This window comes from Pygoscelis adeliae, unplaced genomic scaffold (genome assembly GCF_000699105.1).
Source record: "Pygoscelis adeliae isolate BGI_AS28 unplaced genomic scaffold, ASM69910v1 Scaffold410, whole genome shotgun sequence".
In the NCBI taxonomy this organism is placed as follows: domain Eukaryota; kingdom Metazoa; phylum Chordata; class Aves; order Sphenisciformes; family Spheniscidae; genus Pygoscelis; species Pygoscelis adeliae.
Window position 1 is genome coordinate 2,228,008 of NW_008823913.1, and position 24,521 is coordinate 2,252,528.

The window sequence follows — 24,521 nt, forward strand, 5'->3', positions numbered from 1 at the left end:
GGCATTCTTTATGTTATCTGTATGGCCAGTTAGTGGTTAGCATAAAGTGATGTTAACATGTATGATGCATGTCTATCCCAGCTGGGGTTAGACACCTTCCTACAAGCCTGGTTCCGATGGTACATTTAGAATTGGCACACAGTTAGTACTAATACTAGACAGAATCCCTTGGCAGCTAAAAAAGAGCAGCATTGAGCTGACCTGTCATTAATAGACCAGCCTGACTTCTTGGTCCCAGTCACATGCTAGGATACAAGAAGTCATATACTCATAAGAGTATACTGGCACGCTGCATTTTCCATGAACAGGGACACAGAAAAAGCAATGTGTGAGTAAAGTATTTTAGGTCACCTGAAGTTGCTGAATTGGTGTGTTTCATGGAGCAAACTATTTACAGGGTATCTCAAAAGCAAGAAGTAGTACTTTGAAACAATATAATCCATAAATAAAATTCAGTTGGAATTAATACAATACAGACAATGACTAAGCACATGAAGAACAAATAAACCACAGTTAAAAGAAGTTGGCTGCTAATGGCCTATTTTAACATTAACACTTGGGTCATTAAAGTTAAAACTACAGTAGCAATTATAAATATACCACAAGCATTTTATGTATTAAGCAAATAAAGAAAAATCATGAAGGTCATTATAGGGTTTTTTTCAGTTAAGACACCAGCAATTACACAAACTATATTGGTGCATTAAATACTGTCTTTTCAAATTGTCCAACCTGTATCTGTTGTAGAAGGTATATGAAGAGAAAAGATCAGAGCAATTGTTATCACCTGAAGTCTCAAAAGAGTTTTAGATGGAAAGGTAGACAAATGGCCCAAGCAAGCCCTTGAACACAGCTGTAAGACAAGTCCTGTCATAAATGAGACCACATGCTGAATAAGTAGGCACTACTAACTTCCTTTAGCAATGGCTTTTTATGTGAAAGAATATTCTCATCTAGCATCTGTTCTGAGATTCTCATGACCGACAAATTCAGTAACAAGATCCCCTGGAGTTTAACAAAAAGATGGGGAATACATACAAACTGCAGGGTCATTAATTCAGGACATCTGTATCTTATTGTTTCTACATTCCACATTCCCCCAGATGTATGTTTTCTATTACACTTACCTCCACTGCAACACTGCTGCTGTCTTCTGTCAAAAGAAGACTGAAGCCTTCCAAGAGACTTCCGAAATGGGGATACTTCCAAAATTTAGTTCAGTGTGCCAGTCAGCTACTCTTTCTTTAATCATTTGGCTCTGCCTGTTCTCTTTCTACTGTTTACAGATACTCAGTACTGAACATCAAGGTAGAAGCCAAGACAAAAAAAAAATCACCATAAGCTTGATCAGAGCAATAGCCTCAAAATCCTGGCCTGGACTCAGATTCTCTTCCCTCCCAGCTTCACAAGTATACATACCAATTTCACTGGAGAAGTAATAAAGGCATAATTACAAGTGATGACAATAGGACCCAGTAGACTTTCTTAAATCCCAGCCACAGCTGACAGCAGAAACAGAAGAAACCAAAACTACATAGAAATTATGCTCTTAGATACATCATTCTGTCAAAAATGTAAGCAATAATAAATGTTCTAGGAAATATTCTAGGCAGCATAAATCTCAGCAGTAATAGATGCTTCACAGCAAATGAAAGCTATGCAGAGTTTGCCAGAATTACTTCTTAATGCTGATTAAATATAAGCAGTGTCCTTCTGCACCCCTGCCCTGCTTCAACTTCAAGGTGTCTCCAAGTCATGTTCAACAAAAATATAGACAGAAAGGAAAAGAAAAATGTAATGAGGCAGTAAAGCTCCACAGGGTGTGGTTATCACCAAGTGGTCACTCCCCTGGGCACTGAGCTCTAATCTTCTAACAGGGTAAATATTTTACAAACAAGGACATTGGATTGTTTTATGAATAATGTGTGCACATATTTTTTGTGCAAGGAGAAAAGATGAAATTGGCAGCTTGACATGCTGAACAGTAGTTTCAACTGAGTAGCATGGTTCACAGATTAATTTTCTTTTCTTCAATGTTCATGAGCTAATCAGAAAACTCTTTCTGTTCTGCAGCTGAAAACAACCAAGCAAACACCAAACCACCAACTATAAAGCCCAAACATTTCTGTACATATACCACCTACCATCAAATAAAATGGCGAAAAGAATACTGCCAGCTACTCACAGCATACAAAGTTTGCTTTAAAGCACTACTGATTTTGTCGGTAGTGTCTAGACGTTGCTTTGGTGTTGCCCTAATTTTTTGAGCCAGGCAGAAGCTGACACCACAGGGAAGAGATAGAATAAAGTTTCTCAGAAGCTTTTATCCTTCTCTTGACATTGGACTGTCCGTCTCATTAGACTTGCAAATGACTGAGGATCTACACAGAAATATTTCAAAGGTGGTAGCACAGAATATGTTAGAGAAGTACCTGAACACCTCATTTTCATGAGGAAGTCACAAGGAGCAAGACAGGTGTACTCTGCAGAAGGTGGTGTTAGGACAGGCAATGCATGAGAAGAAATGTAAGTGAGTTTACAGTGCAATCATGACAACTTGCCCATCTACATTCTTTCCACACCAGCAGTCTGACCCTATCTCACTTTTCACTGGAAAGGCTCCTAAATCTAATCTCTGGGGAGCAATCAAATCCCTCCCACATGCCCTGTCTTGATAACCATACTGAACAAGACAGCCCATGTTTCTAAAACCTGGTCTAGTCACATTGTTCAGATGTTTTAATCTTATGAGGCCCTGCACTATCAACAGTTCAGTTAACTCCTCTCCCAAACACCTTTTCTTCAGTTTGCTTTTTTTACCTCATCAATGATGTTGCTACATAACTAACCAACTATAGATTTCCACATTAAAAAGAATATATACAGTATATATATATCTACATATAATTTATATATAGAAACACTTTTAAACATATATTTTATATAATATATATCTATTCCACACACACACACGCTCCAACCTCATCATTTTGGGGATCTGCAGTTTCAGCTGGAACTCAAGTCCTATCCATCATCACATCACGGATAAAACCTATTACTAACCAAAGTTCACTCTCCAGATCAGGACATGAAGAATACATTCTAGCACATAATCTCTATTTTCAATACATTACCAAATTAGTCAATGCAGGTGATGGTATAGTTTACTACATTTCCCCTGGAGGGATTGAAAACTGCCTGTCACAGGGGAGAGCAGAAAAGCTTATGTGAAAGGGCTTTTTCTGCAGCTCCCTCCAGCTGACTTCTTTTGTAAGGGACAATTCATCTATTCCTCATGGTGAAAGTGATTCACTCCTATTACACAGGATCTTATTGCACATAAACAGTATGGGCTCTGACAACCTGTCAGAGACTCTAAACTTGCTGGGAGAGTGACAAGAAGCTGTCCCTTCAGTTTGTCCTTCGGGGCAGTCTGTATTACACGCTTGGCAGCATGGAACACAAGTGAGATGCTGCCACAGCAGCCCTAACACAAGTTTGAGATACCCATGAAACTCTGAGCAACTGTAGCAACTAGATTTGTGGGACATAAACACAGGTTTCCCCAAGACAGAAACGCTGTCCCGATCATCAACAAAAGCAGCTCCCTATTACTTCAGATATTACCACAAAGGGAAAAAGAAGGAAAACTGCTCTGAATCTCAAGCAGACATTTTCTTAGAGAACCATCCAGCCTCTGATAACCTTGTTCCTCTCTAATCAGACCTACTGATAGTCAAAACTGGAGGAGTAGCAACACTGCCTTCTTAGAAGCTAATTTTGCAGCCACACAAGACTCCAAATAGACACTGTTTGCCATATGCCATACATTCAACGTAAAAGTACATTTAGCATAATGGGATAAGTATTCATGACTCTCATACTCAGCAGGTACAGCAAGACAATAAACTGAAGGGATTAGAAAACTACAAGTACTGAGTATTTTTTCCAACACAGTATTCTTATTAAAAAAAGAAATTAATAGAGTTTAAATTGACATCATGAGATGCCACAGAGCAAATAGATTATATTAAAAGTGTCAAAAGCCATGCATGTTTAAAATAAGAGTCACACAAAGCCATGGAAATAAACAATGAGATTTTACAACCCGTATGGTGGTTTCCAGCTTTCCTTCTCACATCATTGCACCTGTATCATCTAGCATACTTTCATCATAATAGAGAGAAGATAAAAGTGTCTTTCCCTGAAATGCGTACCTGAAAACTCAAACACTGTAAATCTCTAAAAGTGCTGCTTACAGCCAGCAATATCTTGTGCTCAGATATACCCCTCCCCAACTTGATTTACACTTTCCATTTGAGTTTCCTCTCCATTTCACACCACTAAGAGAGACAATCACTATTTGCTACACAACAGAAGAACATGTTAAGAATAGTCTTCAATCTTTCCTTTGAACAGTAACATGGCCCAACAAAACAGCATCAACTACAATAACATTTTCTATTTACATAGAAAAGTAGCTTCCATTTATATACTACATTTCTCTCAGGAATAATTCTAATTTCCTAAAATGACAAGTTTACATATCTTATAGAAATTGCTCTGCATCATTAGCTTGCCAAGAATTTCATTTCATCAGAGTACCCAAGGCTAAGGACATGTCAAAATGGAGAAGTTAATCAACACATGCAGCTTTCACAGTGATACTCAGCAAGGAATTATGACCTGTATCACCACAGAAAGACTATTCAATTGAGCATACAATTCCTTATCAGCCTAGCATGGAGGAATAAACAAACAAAACCAACACATGAATGATTGCCTTAACAAAAAATGTAAAATCAAATCTACTTTAATATAATTATACTAGCAGCCATTATGACTATTCTATTTACCTAAGTTAGAAAAAAGAAACTAAAACATACTTGCTGCTTGCTAGGTCACACCTTGAATATCATCTTTGCTTGAAAACATACTAAGACTATTTCTTCTCTTATCTTTTCAGTTACTGATCGCCTTCCTATTTATGAAGGCTAGCCAGGCACCAACACGCAGCAGAGAGCACAAAAAGTCAAATCCTCTGACCATGGTAAAAATTAATTTAAGGAACAGAAAAATTTTAGAAGTCTCTGGTGGGATAATGAACTTTGTGAAGTAGAGAGTAAAAATAACAGAAAAGCAGCAAACCCTGTAATTGCCTAGCCTGCTTCTGGCTTAAACTTCTGGAAACAGAACCTATATGCTTATTTCTAAGCAGGCACATCAAAGCAGAAATATACTCCTGGTATCTTCACAGGTGGCACGTGTCTGCCTTTCCGTATTCATCCTTTTAGACTTCAATCACCTGTAAGTTTCATTTCACTTTCCCACCATATCATAGCAGATTAAAAAATAAAAACTAATAGCCTGGCAGAATTTGAAATAAAGGCCTTTCTTAAAAAAAAAAGACAACAAAACACTTGCAAGGAAGTGGCAGAGTAGGGAAGAAATGACTAAGTCAGACCACCTTCAGCTGGTGGTTCAAATACAGAAAGTGAAAAATGTAAACACAAGGCCAGTTAGTGATAGGGTGCTAGAAATTTTCACTGGAAACAGTAAACACTATCACCTTCTGCTTTAAATATATGTGGTTTCCCAGAAGCGTGCAGAAAAGCTGAGTGGAAGAAGAAAACGTGATGGTGCAGGGCCTAATAAGATTAATGCTTCTGCAGAAAGCGTGCCAAAGCAGCAGTACGCTCTTGGCGATTTATACCTGCTTATGGTCACAAAGTATGCATCTAACTGAGAATTGATACATAGCCTGGAGATGACTTCGCCCTGGATTTCCATTCTTCTGAATCAGGCATAATGCAAAGAAAAATCAGCATATATACTTGTGCGCACCCACATGCATGTGCAGTGGCAAGGACTGTGCCAACCGCATTGACTATAATCAAGTATCCAAGGTCCTTTCTTCAGCTACAGAAACTTGAAGAAGTTATTTGTTACATGCTGATTTTTTTTTTTTTAATGTTTCAGCAAAGATTAACGATACAGTCACTCTGACAGGCATAATAGCTTGAAAGCTTTCAGTTGTTCTAATTCTGCCACAGCATGCCACCTCCCAGAGAAAAAAAGGTTTCTGAGAAATTATGGAGCCAAGGTTTGTTTTCTCCAAAACACAAGCCACATAGCCTTCAGGGTAAAGGCTTGGCTTTGACTATGGCCTATTAAGGTAAGAGTCACAAGAAGTTTTGCAAGAAGCAATGATTAGAAGACAAGATAGCTCTCCAGTGTTTGAAAGATGAAAAAATAACAAAGGAAATTATGACTAGAGTAACATTAGGACCTTACATGCCACTTAGCAAAAAAGAATAGCTCTACCTTTAGTTTGTGACAGGCTTCTGTATTGTTACACTTCTATGCTAAGAAGTGTATATATATATATATATATATATTACTGCTATTACCTTTTTCCCTTTGACATTTGAACTGTGATGTTTTGTAGACTTACTTCAAGTCAGCTGCTAATAAATTAAATCCATTGTAAAGATGTCCTTCTACTGAAACTTTCTTCAAGTAAGAGTAGCTGTCCAGATCTGCAGTCAAGAAGTTTGTTACAAGAGCACCTAAGAAAGAGAAGTACATAGAGTAACTTGTATGTGTGAACTCACTATTCTGACAGGCTTGGTAAAACAAACAGTAAGACACAAGATTCCCGTTACCAACAGGGTATAACAGCGGGGGGGTGGGGGTGGAGGGGGCACAAAACCTCCAACCAAACCAACAAACCGGCCTTTAAAAGCCTTACAACATTGTATCATGTTCACATTAAGAGCTGGACTTTTACCCTGAAGAACTCAGTCAAAAGCTTTCAGTCAAAATTTCTAGAGAGTTCATATTTACTAACTGTTCTATACTGACGTGCTTTTCCTCTCCTCCCACCTTGCCAAACTCTTTGTCTTGCTTCATTTCCCTGACATATGACCCTAAAATGAATTACAAATGACATGGTTCATTTGTTTCTCTGTATAACATGTTTTGCCATTGCAATATATTCCCAATGCGGTACCATATTTTTACTTAAAAAAAAACCCCTACAGATACTCCCTTTCAGAATAGTTTTTCCTATTATTTCTGCTCCTCTGATTTATCAATGTGTAGGGGAGAAGGGACTACAATAATCTTTTAGACTAACCTCCAGCATAATCCAAGTTGCATTGTTTCCCTGACTTAGGTGTTTGAACAAGAACAGACATTTAAAAAAGTGTATTGTAATCTAAATCTATCTCAGTGCTTGTCTAGTTGTTCTGACTGTTAATTAGAATTACTAATCAAGACAAGACAGTTGGTGCTGCATTTCTTGTCTGGATGTAACTTCAGGCTCTAGGCACTACATCTTGTTTTACTTTTGCCTGCTTGATTAGAATATCATTATCCAAGTCAAGTTTCCCACACAGGTACTCAAACTAATCAGTTCACAAGTTCCGTTTATAGCACATAACCATTTTATTTGTCCAAAAAGCAGTGTTAAAAAAATTAATACTGTAATCATCACTATTTTACTGGGACACCAGGGCTTGTTTGTCCACTTTCTTCTTTTTCTATTTCTACTCCTTCATACCTCTTCCTTTTGCATTTTTATCAATCTTTGGCTGCATATAGTTTGTCAGGGCTGCCATCTTGCCTTTCTTACTAATTCCCAGCCACGTCCCACCTTCTTTTCCTTCCTCCATATCCAGACCTAATGGAATAAGTAAGAGTTAGGCTATTACATTAATTTTAAAAAAATCTCAAGCTTAAATCAGAATTTCTTAATGCAAATCCCAAGCCTTGATCAGGCTGGATAAAATGCAGTAGGTACAAGACAGTCTTTCTTGACAAGTGAGGTAAGCCCACTTAAATTACCCACCCTTCAATTCTGCAGTATCAAGTATTTTCCAAGCTACTGCAATAATAGATGAGAGATAATGAGAAAATTAAATGTAAAAGCAAAATTATAAGCTTTGCCTATATGCTAAGTTACATATAAAACTTTAAGTAGGCTCAGAATGCTTGTTAGCTCAAAAGCAAATCTCAGAAGATGAATATTATTTGCAAGTTTAAATTCACAAGTAACCAGAAAAATTTAGAGTAAGCTAGGTAACTGATAAGAGTCTTGGACTCTGATAACAGTAATTCACATTGAGGAGGGGGACCCACAAAAGTGAAGCCCACAACCAAACCTCTTGAAAGAGGGTACAAGTTAAAAAAAAAACAACACTACCTATTTGTAATGAGCTCGTGTTAACCAGCAAGCATTTAATGGAAAAACAGTAACAAGTTCAATACAACATGTATACTGTTAGAAACCTTTTAATTCTGAATCATCATGTCTTAAGATAACTTTAATTAGAAGATCAAAAGAACAGGTTTTGGATCCTTATTCAGAAACTCCTTTCTTTCTTCAATATCCAAAACTTCAATATCGAGTTTAGCCATATCACATCTTTACACAATACTTCTACTACTGTTCTCTACCTTAACTGAAAGGCACACAAAAGAAAAACATACAGCTTTGTTAGCCAATGCCCAGTGATTAACACATAGCAATTCCTGTTTTCCAAAAACAGCTATAAGTGCAAAATATTTTTTTCATTTTTAAGTCACACAAAGAGTAAGTTTGATTTATTTTGGTTCAACTTGCTGCTTTCAAGATAACATTATTAACTCAAAGGCATACATTCATGGGGTCTCCACAGATACATCCCCTGGATGGAGAATATACCAGTTTCTTATGCCAAATATGGACAGAGCTGACAAGGGTATAAAAGACAAAAATTCAGGGCCCTTCAGTCTTCAGGATAGTTTTTTGTTCGTTTTAAACTGCTATATAGCAGGGGAAGCAGCATCCAGAATGTCTGGCACAAAACAGAAACATCAGCCAGAACTTCAGAAGCAAGGGAGTTGCAGTGCAGTGGGAGTAATTTATCCTCACAGGCCTCCCTGCCAATGACAATAGCACACAGCATCAAAGAGTATTTGCAAAGTCAAAATCTTGCATTTAAACAATGCTTTGTCTTCCAGAGCTTCATTTCTGTTTCTGAGAAAAGGAATAAGCATTGATTATACTTACAAATGACTACAGATAGATTCCCTACAAAGGGGAACCAGACAGCTGAGTGACTGTACTATCAGTTTAGCAAAGTGTAGACACAAAAGCTAATAAAACTGATGGATCAATAACTAAAATTATTCTGTAGCCTAGAAATTATTAATCAATAAGAAATGAGAAAGTTTTCACTTTATGAGGCTTGGTTTAATGATTTCAAGTCACTATTACAGACAATGAGTCTGTGGAATAACTAGTTCCACCTATTTTAAGAAGCATTTCAGTGTATCTGACAAAGCTAACATAATCGTTTGTGATGGACAAATTAATCTGATATATTTCCATTGCACTGCTCAGACTGAAATCAGTTAATGAACATAAGACTGGGAAAAAACCCACAAGATATTAAAACACAAACAAGATAATACTACAAATCATCTTTCAAACTTACGACGTTTTCCCCAGAAGTACAGGGAAGAAGCATATTTCTTATTAGAAATGCAACACCACCACCCCAATTACAAAAAAATCCAGGCTGTAATTCCCCTATAAATTGTAAGAAAACCACTCAAAACAAGACAACATACATACCACTAAGGATCTCATTGCTGCTATCCCAAAAATCTGCCGATTTGGATGGTCTGTGGTAAAATTCATCTCTATTAGCTGCTAGAATAAGCCTGTAGAACACAAGAGGAAAAAGATACTATTACTTACAAATAGGAACTTCACAGTACAGGCAGGAACAGAATCCTATTCTCGTCACAGCTTTAGCTCATTTTAAGTATGAAACCGTCCTTTATCCTCCCATCTCACCTTTATCACTCAGTGTAAAGGTCGAATGACATCTGACAGCAACCTTCTCTCTCATTGTCTTGAGACATTCAGCAAGCCTATCTTGTGTGAATGAGGCAGCTATTATTTTCAAAGAATAATACTTACAATGCAAGGGTTTGAATTAAGATCACATAAGCAATCTTAAGATTCCTCAGCATGTGAAGTTACAGCTTAATTAAAGAAAATTTAAATGTAACCCACAGATTTATAGGTAACATCAAAAAAGTCTGAAGCATGAATGAGTATGCTTTTACCGGATCATTACTTAGGATCATGTAGTCACAGTATTTTTTTAAATCTAACTTCAACACCTAAAGCCCTACTTATGTGGTTCAAAGATACAAGTCGGATCCTTTTGTCTGTAAGAACTCAGAACAGAGGTAAATTTGTGATAGTCTCAAAGGTCCAGTCTCACTGAAATTCGTTTGAAGAAATGACAGCATGCTCAAGGAGGCAGAGAAGTAAAGGAAAAAGGCATGGATTTTTGTAACAATCAAGAGGTATCTTGGTGGGGCTTTTCCCCTCTTTTTTGTTGTTTTGTGGGGTTTTTTTTGCATGTGTAGTTGCTTGCATAATCTGAGTTCTACCAGAACAGTAGGACAAAATAGTTGCATCCTTAATGAGAGTCAGCCCTTGCAGCAGAGAAACTACAAGCAGCCCTGGAGGCTACACAATCAGGAGGTAGGAAGAAGTTATGAAAAATAATATGCAATTGGAAAATACTGCTGGCTGAAATCCATTGTTTATATTTAGAAATAAACACATCACTCCACAAGACCAAGTGCTGTCCTGACAAAAAGCATGCTGCAGCTCTTCACGTGCCATCTAAATTTTGATAATTTTAGAAAACAAACAAATATAAAACACCACCAGATATTATTAGAATTTTCTGTCACTGCTGTTTCCTGCTAGCTCTGCCTGATTCCCTCTGCTCTGTAGTTTGGTAATTATCGTAAATGGCACCTGCAGACTTGAAAGACCAAGTTCAACATGATATTTAAGAAGCAGCGGATATATAAGATCAGACAGGTCTTCCTCAAAAGTTCCAGGCTTGGTAGCAGTGCAGACCAGTCAAATTCAACGATAACACCAGTTCAAGCCAGTCAGTACAGCCAGACAGCTTCAGAGGAACTTAGAACAGTCTCAGTTCTTGGGCTTTGAAAACCAAAACCTCTTTCTCTGTCCATTTCAACCAGCAGAAGTTGTTAAAACAAAGCAACTTGTTTGGTGTACTCCCTTACAGACCATACAACCTTACTGAATGTATGCTACAGTTGTTTCATTAGCAGTGTTAGTACTGGAACACTAGAAAGAAAAGTCCAGGCTAATTTGACTGTGCACATCCATCTTTTGAAAGTGAGAAAGTTAACATTTTCTGTTATTCAAAAGCAATGGAAGACAGCATCAGAAACTAAATTTAATGACTTATTGCAACATCAAATACGTGCAGGGTATCTATAAATAAAAGCTTGAGTTAGAAGTGTTACTGGGTTTCTATGCTGAGAATCAGCAGACTGCCATTTTCAAACCTGTAGATGAGCTTTCGTTTGACACTGCTCTTCCAGTCTTTTTTCAATCATTGTTTTGGAATTAAAAAAAAAAAAAAAATGTTTTTCATTGGTAGAATATCCTCACCTGAAGAGCAGGTAATGGATTTGGCTGATGCAAGCAAAGGGCAACAGACAACTGTAACCCTAGGCAAGTCATATGCCAGAGACTCAGGGCAACAGGTGACTGCAGACACGCGCACAACTCCACCACACCACGATCCAACAGCTAGAGCTTCCAAAGTCCTGATCGTTATTACCCATAACATGACTTGTCTTTATTTCAATTGCAAGACTGTGTTTGCTATTCTCTCCAGCTATGTTAGTTAATATTTAATTTTAACGAAATGCCATCTTTCAGAAACCTGCAGATTTTCTTAACCAGTTTCCTATAACCTCAGTATCTTCTTCACTGTCAGTTCCTCCTACCAGCCACGCGTCAATTACATTTATACAGCAGAAGCCAAGTTTGCTACTGTAAACTGAAGTTAGACCATACAATTTTCATTCTTATCTTTAAGCTGCAACACACAAGAATCAATTCCAATGAAATCTCATTACTTTACTCAGCATTCAAATGTACTATTTTCTGGAAGTTTCTGGACCTTTCCTGCAAATTCATCTCTTCATTAACACAATGTTTTAAAACATGATCATGAGGTGCCAGCTGCACATTAGAAATACTACAGATAAAGAATTATAATCAGCTATAGAGAAAATAAAAAAGGCTAATGTTTCAATAGCATCCTTTCTATAAGGAAGATGCTAATATTTTGCCCAACAAAGAAAGCATCTGTTGGAGAGCACAGCTATGTACATTTTTATCTTTCTAAAGCCAAATGATCATAACATCTTTCCTTTCAAACTTGCATTATTTCTCTTCTGCTAGCTGATTCTAGTCTTGGATCTATAGGCTTTCAGCTGGTTTACCAAATTTCTGTCATCTTGCTTGAACATCCTCCATTTACAGCGTGCATCCTCCTTTTACAGATTTTTATTTAAATAAACATCTCTACTGTTAAAAAATAGTTTGGCTGAAGTGCATTTCTCATTTCCTAAAGCTCCAATTATATTTTGCCTTCAATAATTCTTGACACAAAAATCACAGTTTGTTTATAGTATCTAAATACTAAAAATAAGCAAAGTCTTTCTGGTGCAATTGAATATTCCCCATCTCAAGTTTAATACACAGACTCCTAAATTTAGCACAAGGCTAGTATACAGGATCACTATAATCAAAACACCTTCATTTTGACTCTTATGACACACAATCATACTGAAAAGAAGCAATATTAAGTGACCCTCATCTTCTAATAAATTGCAAAAAGCCTATTCAGCTATTTTTATAGCTGAAGTAATCCAACTGTATTAGGATTTACGTATTAAGATTTATTTTAAAGTTGAGGCAGAGAGATGAAAACATGAGAAATCATTCCATTAAAGCAATTTCCTACAATGTAATTCAGTTCCATAAAAAGACTCTGTGATTATAGCTTTGAAGTTTGAAACCTATTTATTTGTAAGACAGAGACAGTATAGTTCAGAAAGTTGTAAAGGCAGCATGTTACCTTTGACAATAATAATGGACTACAGTAAAGTGCTTGTTACACCACACTAAACTTTACTACAAATCAGCCTGTAGAGAGAACACAGAGGAAAAAGGGTAGAACAGCAAGTTGCAAGGGTACAGGAAGACAGATTCTGAAGTGTATCACAAAGGTGATACAAATTGCTTAATTAGGTGCTCGTGAAAATTGGCCTATATACTGCTCTAGAAACCAAAGTCTACCTGCATGGAAAATTCTAAGTGTTATGGAGAACATATTTTAGTTTGAGAAAGTTTATTGGCTACAAAAAAATGGCCAATGATATGCAGTTTGTCTTTTCAACTTTTAATGCCTATTTTAGACATTTTCTTTTAGTAAGAGGATAGTAAGAAAAGTAATTGTAGATGCCTGTTTTAACGTGTACAGACAAATTAGTATGTCTGCAGGTACAGGAATCCCCTTTTGGTTGGGAAAACTGTTCCAAGACCTCACCGTGAAATAAACAGAGCTATAGCACAGTATAACACACACAAGTTGTCAGGAAAAATTACGCTTAGCAAGAGACTGGTATAGAGAGATCTAACTTGGTCTAATGGCTGTTCAGAGAATTAGGAGGGCTGGGTACCATTCCCAACTGATACTCAGACCTACGTCCTTCAGAAAGGTGAGGCAAAGGTGAAAAAAACCTTAGGAACAATTTAAGAAGAAAGAATTTCAACATTCTTCTGACTAAAGAAAAGCAAAAAGATTTAGTTACGGTGTGTTAAGGAAAAAAAAGGGACTAATGTATACAACGTTAGAATCTGACACCAAGAACACTATGGCCTGGCACTTATTACCAAAACAGATGGCTCAGAGTAATTTATCTCAGAGGTATAGAGCAAGACATCACTTAACAAAAGGTACCAAGAAAGTTAAATACACTTAAATATTCCCGAATTTGGGCCAAAACATCTCAAATATGTTTTCCTATTTTGACACTGATAGCAAGTTGTTTTCTGCTATAAATCAGTAATATCAATCTTGATGCAATTTTTTATAGCAAGCAAACTACTGTAAGTTTTACTTTTAAATATTGATCACAGCAGAAAGTTCACTTGGCAAGCAACTACAGTTTACATCCAAAGGATTTTCCCAAGAGGCATCAAATTGATGAATCTGTCTTTTGCTAACTAGCAACACAAAGAAAGTCAGACCAAATAAATGGATATATTAATTCAGCACCAGTCACATCATAAACAAAACCCCTTTTTAGGCAGATTCCAGATGCAGAGGGGCATGCACTCTATGGACAATTGACATTTCGGTTCTCATTTCCTTTTTTTCTGTAGAATGGCATCTGCTTCTCAATACAAAAGGGCAGAAAAACAAGTCAACGAAAGGCACAATGATTTACTGAGCATATGACTCTGATGGTTTCTGGATGGATACCAATACTTGTACCCCACAAAGTAAGACGGAACCTATACAGTATGTATAAATACAGAAAGCAATAGAACTCTACAGTCTTCTTACTGGCCTCAAGTGCTATCCTTTATCACATACTGAACATACTCAAAGATATTTATGTTGGATATGAACTTTTACAATTAAGGGCTGTAATGAGACAGAAAATTATTACAGGAAGGTTAATGTTTGGAAAACTCACTGTATGACATCAACACATCTAGTAAAACTTACCTAGAAGCATGGATGCTTGTTTTGTCTTAAGCTTTCGGCTAAACATCTCATACACATGACTATTAGTTTATTACACAAAATTTTAATTGCAGGCAGATTTGGGGGAGGGGGAAGGCTAGGACACTTACTGAAAGTTCCTTATTCTCCAGTTCACAGCACTACTTGTTTTACATCAATACAGGAGTATAATCAGTTTGAAAGCAGTGAGATTCGACTTCCAACATTTTCTGAAATTGTAAGCACTTAATTTTAGGACAAACAGCAACTGAAGATTTTTAAGTACACCTTGTCCCAAAAGCAAACCGATAGGCATAAATAACCTTGACCTCATCTACCCATATTTTAAAAAGCAACTGCACCTGTTCACAAGCTAGCCAGTTCTGTCAAAAACACAGTGGAAGAGTGAGCAGTGGTAGCCATGATGGAACATGGAACAGAACAGCGAACTACGCAATGAACAAGAAGGTACTGTCCTTGGGAGGAAACTGGACAAAGCGGTAATTCAAAGTTACCTGCTTAGGTAGCTTCTGGTTAAGTTTCAGTATTCATACCTTTTGGATTCATAGTGTATTAGTCTCTTGGCTTACAAGACTGGACCAGCACATATTAACAGAGGAGAAATTAATACACAGAGTGGTCAGTAACTGCAATACTTCTGCTCCACTGTCTGCCCGTTACTTTCCAGGCTAAATTCAAATTGTTCGTTTCAAACCGAAAGCCCTAAACATATCTACCTTACTGAAAGAAGTCGTGTCTTTTCCTGAACCTCATTGCTACAGCTGTGATGCCCCAAACATAATACCCCTTATCATTTAAAAATGATAAAGTAGAAGGCAGGACTTTCAAACTCTGGATTATAATATTTAAAGGATTTATCCTACACCATATGATAGACCACCAGCAAAAGGTCCATGATTACAAAGCCCAGGTCTTCTGACAGTCTAAAAACAAAGGGTTCTCAAAAGGTTACAGTGAGTCCTCCAATGGGGAAAGTAATGAAGTTAAACATTAAAAAAGCATAACTGAACACCTAATACTGACTTGAGTTTCTAATTCAAACATTGGCTAAAAAATGAAATAGTATAAAAAATTAGAGAAACAAGTCTGTTTTAATTAGAACCATCTTTACCTGTATGCATTTTTTGAAACTGGTCGGGGGTCAAATTTGAATAGAAGGATGCACATTGAAGAACTGATGTTTAAATCTTGCTTCTTCCACAAAGGCTCAGTGCAAGGTCATTCTGTAATAGCCTACAAAGTAAACAAAGATTATCTATTATACTGCAAATTATAAAAAGATAACCTTGCTTCTATGTTGAAGCTTAAAGATTGCTATGTTCTCACTAACAGCTCTCAATAAAAATAAATAAAACAGGACTTCCAAAATAGATTTGTTTCAATGAATGGTTTACTACCAAAATTATTCTAGTGGTTGTTTCAAAGTTATGCTTGGTAATTCAGATTTTTAGGAAAGAAACAAACATCACAAAGATACTGACAAAGTCTAGAGCACTAGCAATACATGAAAGAAAGGCTATTATGTAATTTTCTGCTCATTACCAATAAAGTACCACTACTTTTTTTCCCCTGTGTCTTAAGTAAGGCAAAATGCTTCTGTTAGAATAAAGGAGAAAATAAGACTCAAACTGTTGGAGAAACTGGAAAAAGCCTGATCAAAGACACTCCCAAAGCTGTAAACAAAGTATACCTTAGGCCAAGCTATTATTAAAGTCCGGGAGAAAGTATTATTGTTTATCATCAGGAAAAACATCAGGTACAGACAAAAATACACTGGACCAGAGTGTACATTTTGATTAATAGTTTCCAGGGCTTGTGGTATGTTTAAAATTCTGGCCATGCTCAGATGGCATGACAAGTGTGCTTTCTATTTCAAAACCACGTAACAGCTTTCAAATATTTTGTGTTGCCCCAATGAAAATTTTCCTGATAATAAAACCACAGCCTGATCCTGACTTTTTGTGGCTGCTAAAACAATTATCAGAATGTTACCAACGAACCACACATAACGATGTTCTACTGCTACTAAGAGTTTCTTCCATACAAAAGTTTTCAAGGTAGGCAAAGAGGGGAAGGGGACAGGCAGAATTCAATACCACAACCCTAAGATCAGTCACAACCACAATTCAGTGACTGAATCAACTTCTGTACAAAAAGTAGGATTTTTAACCATACTTCCAGATATTTAAAAGTATCTCTCTTGCTCTTTAATTTCCACATCATTTACCTTAAGAGATATCAGGAAATTGATAATCTTGACTACATTTCATATTACCAGAAGTAGTGCTTACAAGTGCAGCATTTGTACAGATTTTTTTTAATTAACAGCTTGCCAGTAGCTGCTGGCTCCTGGTAAGTCACAGTTCAGCACCACAACTAGCCTGCTGTTGCTGTCACAGCAAAACAAGTTCAGCCTTGCAATCTAATATTCTGCCAAGAGACTCTTCTGTTGCAGGAAATGAAATAACTCAGAGGTGCAACACTCCTGACACACTTGCCTAGGCAAAAGAAAATTAGCGCAAGAGAATGTGTGTATGTATATATCTCAAAGTATTTTAAATTCCGTTCTGTGACAAAAGGAATTTCCCCTTCCAAGATGACTTCACAGTCTACTAGCTAAGAGAAGCAACAGCCGAGCTATCCAAACTATTTTCTGTTTAACAGGTTATACAATAAGGCATCAGAGAAAACAGAATTACATCACACCGTAGGCTTTCTTCACCTCTAACAAGTCAATCCCAAAATAACTGGTTTAGAAATTAAGCATAAATTGAAGATGCAGACTTGAATTTTGGATAACTGATTTACTAGCCAGGTGTTTAAAAAGATCCATAGTCAGCTTTATTTAGAAAATCTAATCAGTCTTAAGAAGGTGTTATCACCCTTCTCAGACTCCTATTGCTGAATTTTCAATAGACTGCAATCATACTGGACTTGTACAACCAAACTACCAGTTCTGGAAGACTTGGATCTTCTACATAAAGATCTTGTTAGCTTTTCACAAAACTCAGGATCTTGTATCCCAGCTGCTTTATGTCACTAAGCATAAATAACACCAACCTGTTCACACCTTCCACTCCAACTCTTAAAAAGAAACTGAAGCAAAACAAAACTACAGTCATGGTTCAAATCACAGAGCACAAATTTCCTAGAGCAACAGACACCTCAGGAACTAGAGCACAGTGCCATTTCCAGATAATATAATTAAAACATAACACAACTCTAGGTACTTATGAAACCTTTTATATTTATTTACTTTAAATTTCTGATGCTGTCCAGATAACCAGGCAGTATCTATATGCCATACCCTACCTCAGTTTCTTTATTCAGGATACCATTTCTTCTACCAGAAGGAGTTTAAATTGCAGGCTTCCTACTCATGATTTCTCCTCTGGAACATTACATCGTTCTTTATTCTGCAACAGCTACCGTTCGTTTAACCTTGTCTTGTCTCAGTCCAGAATCTTCTTGCCTTGCTTTATGACCTTCTCCCACCTCCGAACATAGTCTGCCTCTAGATACTTCCTTTGTCATCAGACATTTATTTTTCTGTTTGGTAATTTTTCTGTCCCCAGAAGACATGGAAGATGGGTTACTTCATGACTCAGGTTCTTCAGCATGCTTATTGTGCAGCCAGAACACAGTAATGAAGATTATTCACTTCTATTCATTCTACAGCACTTTCCAAACAGGTCCCTATCATACACACGGCAATCCAACCAGCCTAGTGGATGAACTACACATTGGCTAACTGTAGGAACTTGGGGTATCGTCAAGTCTGGCAGATTTTCCTCGGTGGAAGACTGGGCTTCCAAATAATCCTCTCAAGGACGCACAATCCTATATAACACAAGCCTCCAGCAAGGTTGGGGCAAATAACAGTTACCCCTCTTTCCCGAACAATGCAAATCTCACAGTGGTTATTGTTTGTGTAACTTGGCACACAGGCTACACAGAAACCAACCAGGAGGATTGGTTCTACCCCCCCCCCCCCCCCAAAAGTGAATCTTTCTGCTGAAGTTATTACTGATGAGAGACTCAAATTAGGACAGATGAGACCTTTCAACCCCCACTCCCAACATTACAGTTAGAACATGGCAATAAATGTCAAACTAAGAACACAAGTTTATTTTAGCCAACTGATTGCTGCTGTTCTGTTCCTCAAGCAATCTCCTCACAGACAGCTCCATAAATAAATGGAAACAGCGTTCTGTCCTTGACAACAACTTGACTGAACGTAAAATTGGGAGCGGGAGGAATGTCAATGAACGGCAACTGTGCTGCACCAGGCTCAACACTGGGCAAGACGTCCTCCTTCCTGTTCCAAGTTCTGCAGTTGTGGAGTTCTGCAGACAACGGCTCACCCTCTCCCTGGCCCCCAAGATCTCAACAACAAGAGTTGTGAGCCATGTTTATAAGCCACTCTGTAAAGATGCAAATAAGTTTCTGCACCAAAAAGGAAGAGCAACGAGTTTTCTGTTAACAAACACATTTAACATTAGCAGTTAAGAAAGCTAAACCTGGCAATAGCATTTTAAAGAGGCATTCTTTTATGTTAGTCACATTTTTGAACATGCAAACTCTAACATACATTATCAGATCTGCTACTGCTAGTTGCACTTCTACCAAAAAAAGCAAATTTATCACATGCTAGTGATTTCAATCATGCAAATTTCAATTTTACAGTTCAAATCTTTGTTTTATCTTACCTTTTCCTTTTCTCCCCAATCTGCAGCCTACAGGGGAAGTAAACTTTTTTACTCCAAACCAAAAAGCCACCAGAGCTAAGCGTTAGCCACTGACTCACGTGACACACTGATGATGCCCAAGAGATCTGAATTAGTAATGGAAAAGTCTTCACAAAAGAAGCAGCAGCAGCACAAGACTGATCCTAACCATGGCTCTGAGAATTCATGTTGCAAAATCTTCCTTGAAGCCCACAAAAAAATGGACAGATTATGTTTGTTAAAATAAGTCAGATAATCTCAAAGAGCTTTAGTAATTGTTGTAATTAGTAATTGTAATTACAACTTTGCATGTCCTTCAGAAGGTAAAGGGCTACAGCTTCTACTATCAAGGATATATAACTGGCTGCCCATCAGAAATAAACTTATGTTCATAAAACACATTAAATAAAATGCATTAACAGAGTGGTTCATGGAGCAAGCAATACACTAGAATAATACTGTACACTACTGTTCAGTGGTCCCTACTTCGTATAGACAGAAATATGACAGCTTCATTCTTTTCACCTTTTCCTCAGTGTGAGCATTGAGATTGACATTTATAAATATTAAGCCATGCTAGACTATTTCAGAAACAACACTCATCACTCAGAAGAGATCCCCTTCAAATCTACAGTTGAGAGGTACCCATTTACAGCATCAGCATGAATATGGTAGCTAATCCTTAAAACTTTTTTTTTTTGAGAAAGTGCAAAGAAGCGCACTTGGTGAAAGCAGGGATATAAAATACAGTTTTAATGGGGAACTGTCACTGGCTGCTCTTGCTGACTACGGAGATATGGTTCCCAGTATTCATTAGGTATCCTGCCAGATAATTAAATGGATTACTCAATAAAAAACTGTTGATAATTAATCACTCATAAGACTACTATTTTAATAAAGAGGTTTCAGGCTCCATTAGCTGATTTATTGAGTTGCCTTCAAATAATCAATTCAGTCCAGCTGTTTGTGCAAAGTTACTGGTCAACGTAAAGCTTACACAAAAAATGCCAGTCAGAAAACACCAGCAGAATAAGTCTGTAACACTTGCCACAATTATCTAGAGGGACAAATATTTACAACACTTTGATGCCTTTCTAGAATCCATATTCATTATTATTTGGTACTACTGATTTGACAGAAGTATCTTTCTGTCACCCCATCAACTCTGCTTGATGTTATTACAGTTCTTTAAGTTACATTTGTGCTTTTAGTAACTCCAAATATCAAAACAGTATTATTTATCTTGGGCTCCACCTGCCGGCCTTGAAACAAGCATAAGTGTTTATAGGTCCTATATAAACAGTCCAACCTTTTCTGTTATTCAGACAGAAATGTTTAAGCCAGCTAAAACAGAGCTACCCCCTAAAATAGCAGTGATACTTAATTGGCAAAGGAGGCAACCAATGTATTTTGGTACCTTCTTCGACCAAAGCTGACATTGCATTTGCAACGCCTGTTGTCTTTTTATACCCAGGGCTCAATGTTAGCCTTACAATACATTTTTATTTAAGAATTTTAAGTCAGACTCAAATTTGGATATTCTGAAATTTGAGACAATTAACAAACATTAACAGGAAAAAACAACTGAAGAGAGGCTATGATAGACATAAGTACATAAACATAATAAAAAAATCTTCATACAGGTGTCATTCTTTCAAGCTCATATTCACATAAAAGAGGGTGCTGCAACTATGGGGATGAGACAAGCATATTGTGCAGAGCTGCCATTACAGAGCAGATGTGCTCAACTCATAGCCTTCTCGTCATTCAGCTATAGTCTCCCACACATCAAGGAGAGGAGAAGATGAAAAAGATTAGGTCAGCACTGGCTTCCACACTTGCAACTTGATCCTACAGCAAGTCCAAAGCTTGATCAAAAGGTGACTTTTTAGCTCCATTTCAGCAGAAAATGTGGCTTCAGAACTATCCTTAGAGACACAGGAATGTGCTTAGTTAAAAAAAAAAAAGAGAGTTCAAATAAAGAAGGCTAAGTCATGGCACAACACGTCTTCCGTTTTTTTTTTTTTAAAGACAATACAAGCCAGAATATGCATACCATGCAACACGACAAGGTCTGCAGAATGGGGGGGGGGAACCAAACTTACTATAAAGGTGGAGACAGTGAAGACTTACTGCTCTCTGGATAATGAGCTTTTATAAAATCCAGTTTGATTATTCCTAGTCAATAAGACAACAGTTATCAAGGATGAAATGATAGCAACAATCTCCTATTCTTGTAATATGTTTCTAGTTTGCTGTCTAACTTACACCTAATACACACAAACCAGCTTGACAAGAATTACAAACATCCTATAATTAAGCATTCTGCTCCAAATGGCACTGCTGATTTGGAAATGACATTAAAGTAACTAACATTCTTATTCTGTGCTACTGTACTCTGTTAGACAGTACAGTGTGTTGTTTTGCTTGTTTTAACGATCTGTGAAAAGCCTGAGTGGATACATGCCAGCATAAGGTAGCATTTAGTGGGACTATCAAAGAGACCAAAACATGATTGATTGTGTATGCTCTTTTCATAGGGTTCTACCATCATTTGGTTGATTAGAAGCAATCAGTTCACAATTTGGCATAAAACCATTTTACCCTTAAGAACTCCCAGTAGCAGCCTTTGAAAAATGAAGCCATTTGTTATGTATTTTGTTTTCACAAATGAAGCATCGTAAATAACATGCCAGTTACCACAGCAATCTCAATTGCTTCTCAACTGATCCAAAACTGTTGTTCAGGTGCAGCCTAAGAGACAGCTAAAGATCATTAGTCACTGGATTCTGATAGTTTTATGTACCACAACAATAACTCGCGGTCAGCAGAGTCTAAAACTATTTTACTACTTCTTTTGAATTTGTGCAAAGGAAACCGAGTACTACACTCCTCAAATGCCCATAAAAGAAAAAAATTGATGCATTTTCTTTCAGTAGCGGAATGAGATTTTTTTTTTTTAATATATATACTGAACTTTAAAATAATGGAAAATAAGAGATGCTTGATTAGTTTTTAAAAGTAATCTATTCCCCCCCCCAAAAAAAAAAGCGTCTCACAGCTGCATTTTTAAAAGCATTGTACTGATTTGCTTTTGCACTTCCCCTGTGTAGCACATGCTCCTGTGTAGTAATATTAATCATTAAAGATGAGAGGGAATAGATGGATCCATAATCTGATGCCTTTCAGGTTGCTCTGTATAAAGACAATTTGTAACCAAATGAGGGTTTGTAACCCTACCAAGGTGAAGAGTCAGTCTTCATTGCAAGAGACAGCACTGCAAAGTAGAATACTTATGAAAACACAGTAAATAACATGTAAGGTGCATGCCATTCCCAAGTTTAATAAGCTAATTTTATTTTCACCTCCCCAGTTTCTCTGTCTGGCATCTTAATGGATTAAGTCTACTGTACAGCTACCGAGAGAAACAAAGACCAGTAAATATCACCTTTCAGCACACCATGTTTTAAAAACATTTGCAAGAGATGGAGCAAGACAGCCTCTCCCCCAGTTTCTCAAGAGTGGTAGCAACTGTTCTCCTCTGCCACAGTTCTAGAGATCCAGAGTCTTTTGCTAGACTTCTCCCTCCTTTTTGGCAAAGACTGTTTTTTTCAGCTTTCACAATTCTTCAGTTTTCTTCAGTGAGGAAGCAGCTAAGAATCCTTTTTTTGGGCAAGAAAATCTGTTTTCCATATCTTATTCATAGAAAGTCTATGTTACAAGTAGTTGGAGGAAATACTTACTAGAAGAATCATATATACTTGCTCTGTTCTTATGTTCTTCCCTAGAGATGTTCCTCTAGACCCTCCCAGAGAAAGAATACCAGTCTATATGGACCTTTGACCTGACCCAGTACGTCTGGTTTATATTCTTAAGCTTAACCTCCTGTGACACAAGGGCTGCAATCATCACTTATGTAAGTGTGTTTTTATTTCCACCCTTCCCACCCCATCTATAGTAACTCTGAACTTACTACCTACCCTGAACAAAACTTAGAGGGGCCATGGGGTGATAGACATCCTACAGACTTGGGGGGCAAGAAGGGACCAAGAAAAAACACAAACCCACAGCAGTTAAGTAGATGAAAGTAGTCGTGCAAGTACGCTTACTTAAGAAAAAACACATACATTTCTTTCAAGATAGCAGATACAAAACGAACATTGCAACACAAGAAGAGCCTCAGTCAAAGCTTATTGCTTTGAGTTCAAATAATCCTTCTAGGAGACATAAGGCAAGGACAACAGAATTTTGTTAGTTCTGCTGTCAACAAAGTTATTTATTTAATTGTAATTTTAATGTGCTCTTTAAAAAAGCATGCCCACAAGAGTAACTTGGCTGCTCACTATCAGCATTCAGCAGGTTCACTTGGAATTACTCTCAGAAGAGCAACACCAGTGTCTAGGCATACCTACTTTACTGCAGGTATGCTATATGTCTGGTTGTTTCCACTTTCAAGAATATAGTTGCTGTGATGGCAGCCATCCTACTGCTGGGCCTGGAACAAGTGTAAGTAGTTAACAAGAGAGGTGCATAACTGCACTGAAGCATTGCCAAACATACCAAAACAATTACAGAGAAAAACACTAGCCCACCCTTTAGCCACTTCATTTAAAATATTAACTGAGTATTCGTAATGAAAATAGAAAGCAAATTGGCTTCAGTTAGAGCTGAGATACTTGAATCTCCGTATAGCCAGGATCAATTAAGTCAAGCTGCTGTTAAGAACTATGGGAAGCCTGAAAACAACTCAACAAAAAAAAAGTTATTGAGTTTAACCAAAAAAGAGTAAAGTTTTGTTACATATTTTGAATTTTAAGAACAGCACGATACACAGTGGAGAGCGAGCTGGGACTCACGCCCGCCTCAGAGCAGCCTGTGCCCTGCTGGCCTCATAGAATCGCAAAAGACATCTCTCAAAAAACCCCAGTGTCTTCAGTACCTACACACCGAAACATCAGTAGTTTTCGGCGTCTTTCTGTGACCGTTTCTTGACAGGTTGCCATCAGAGGGTCACCGTATGTCAAAACGGCCGCTTAATCAAACTCGCGTGTGTGACACAAGAACCAGCTGGCCACCACCAGCGCAAGAATTAAATGCCATCAGGTCACCAAAGAACACGCGTTGGTTGAACGCT

General features: G+C 37.4%; 1 protein-coding gene across 2 annotated transcripts in view; it reads right to left on the reverse strand.

The window, feature by feature from the left end:
- Positions 1 to 23,842, reverse strand: part of TANGO2 (transport and golgi organization 2 homolog (Drosophila)) — a 36,857-nt gene extending 13,015 nt beyond the window's left edge. Inside the window, exons 1-5 of one of the 2 annotated variants that reach the window (XM_009318476.1) lie at positions 23,800 to 23,840; positions 15,772 to 15,893; positions 9,623 to 9,711; positions 7,565 to 7,684; positions 6,455 to 6,569 (exon numbers count right to left, since the gene is read on the reverse strand). In XM_009318476.1, the coding sequence (XP_009316751.1) occupies positions 6,455 to 6,569; positions 7,565 to 7,684; positions 9,623 to 9,711; positions 15,772 to 15,827 (380 nt within the window). In that variant the 5' untranslated portion in view covers positions 15,828 to 15,893; positions 23,800 to 23,840. Of the gene's footprint in view, positions 1 to 6,454; positions 6,570 to 7,564; positions 7,685 to 9,622; positions 9,712 to 15,771; positions 15,894 to 23,799 lie in introns of both variants that reach the window. The other variant, XM_009318484.1, reaches the window with a different exon arrangement.
- Between the last annotated feature and the right edge of the window lie 679 nt (positions 23,843 to 24,521).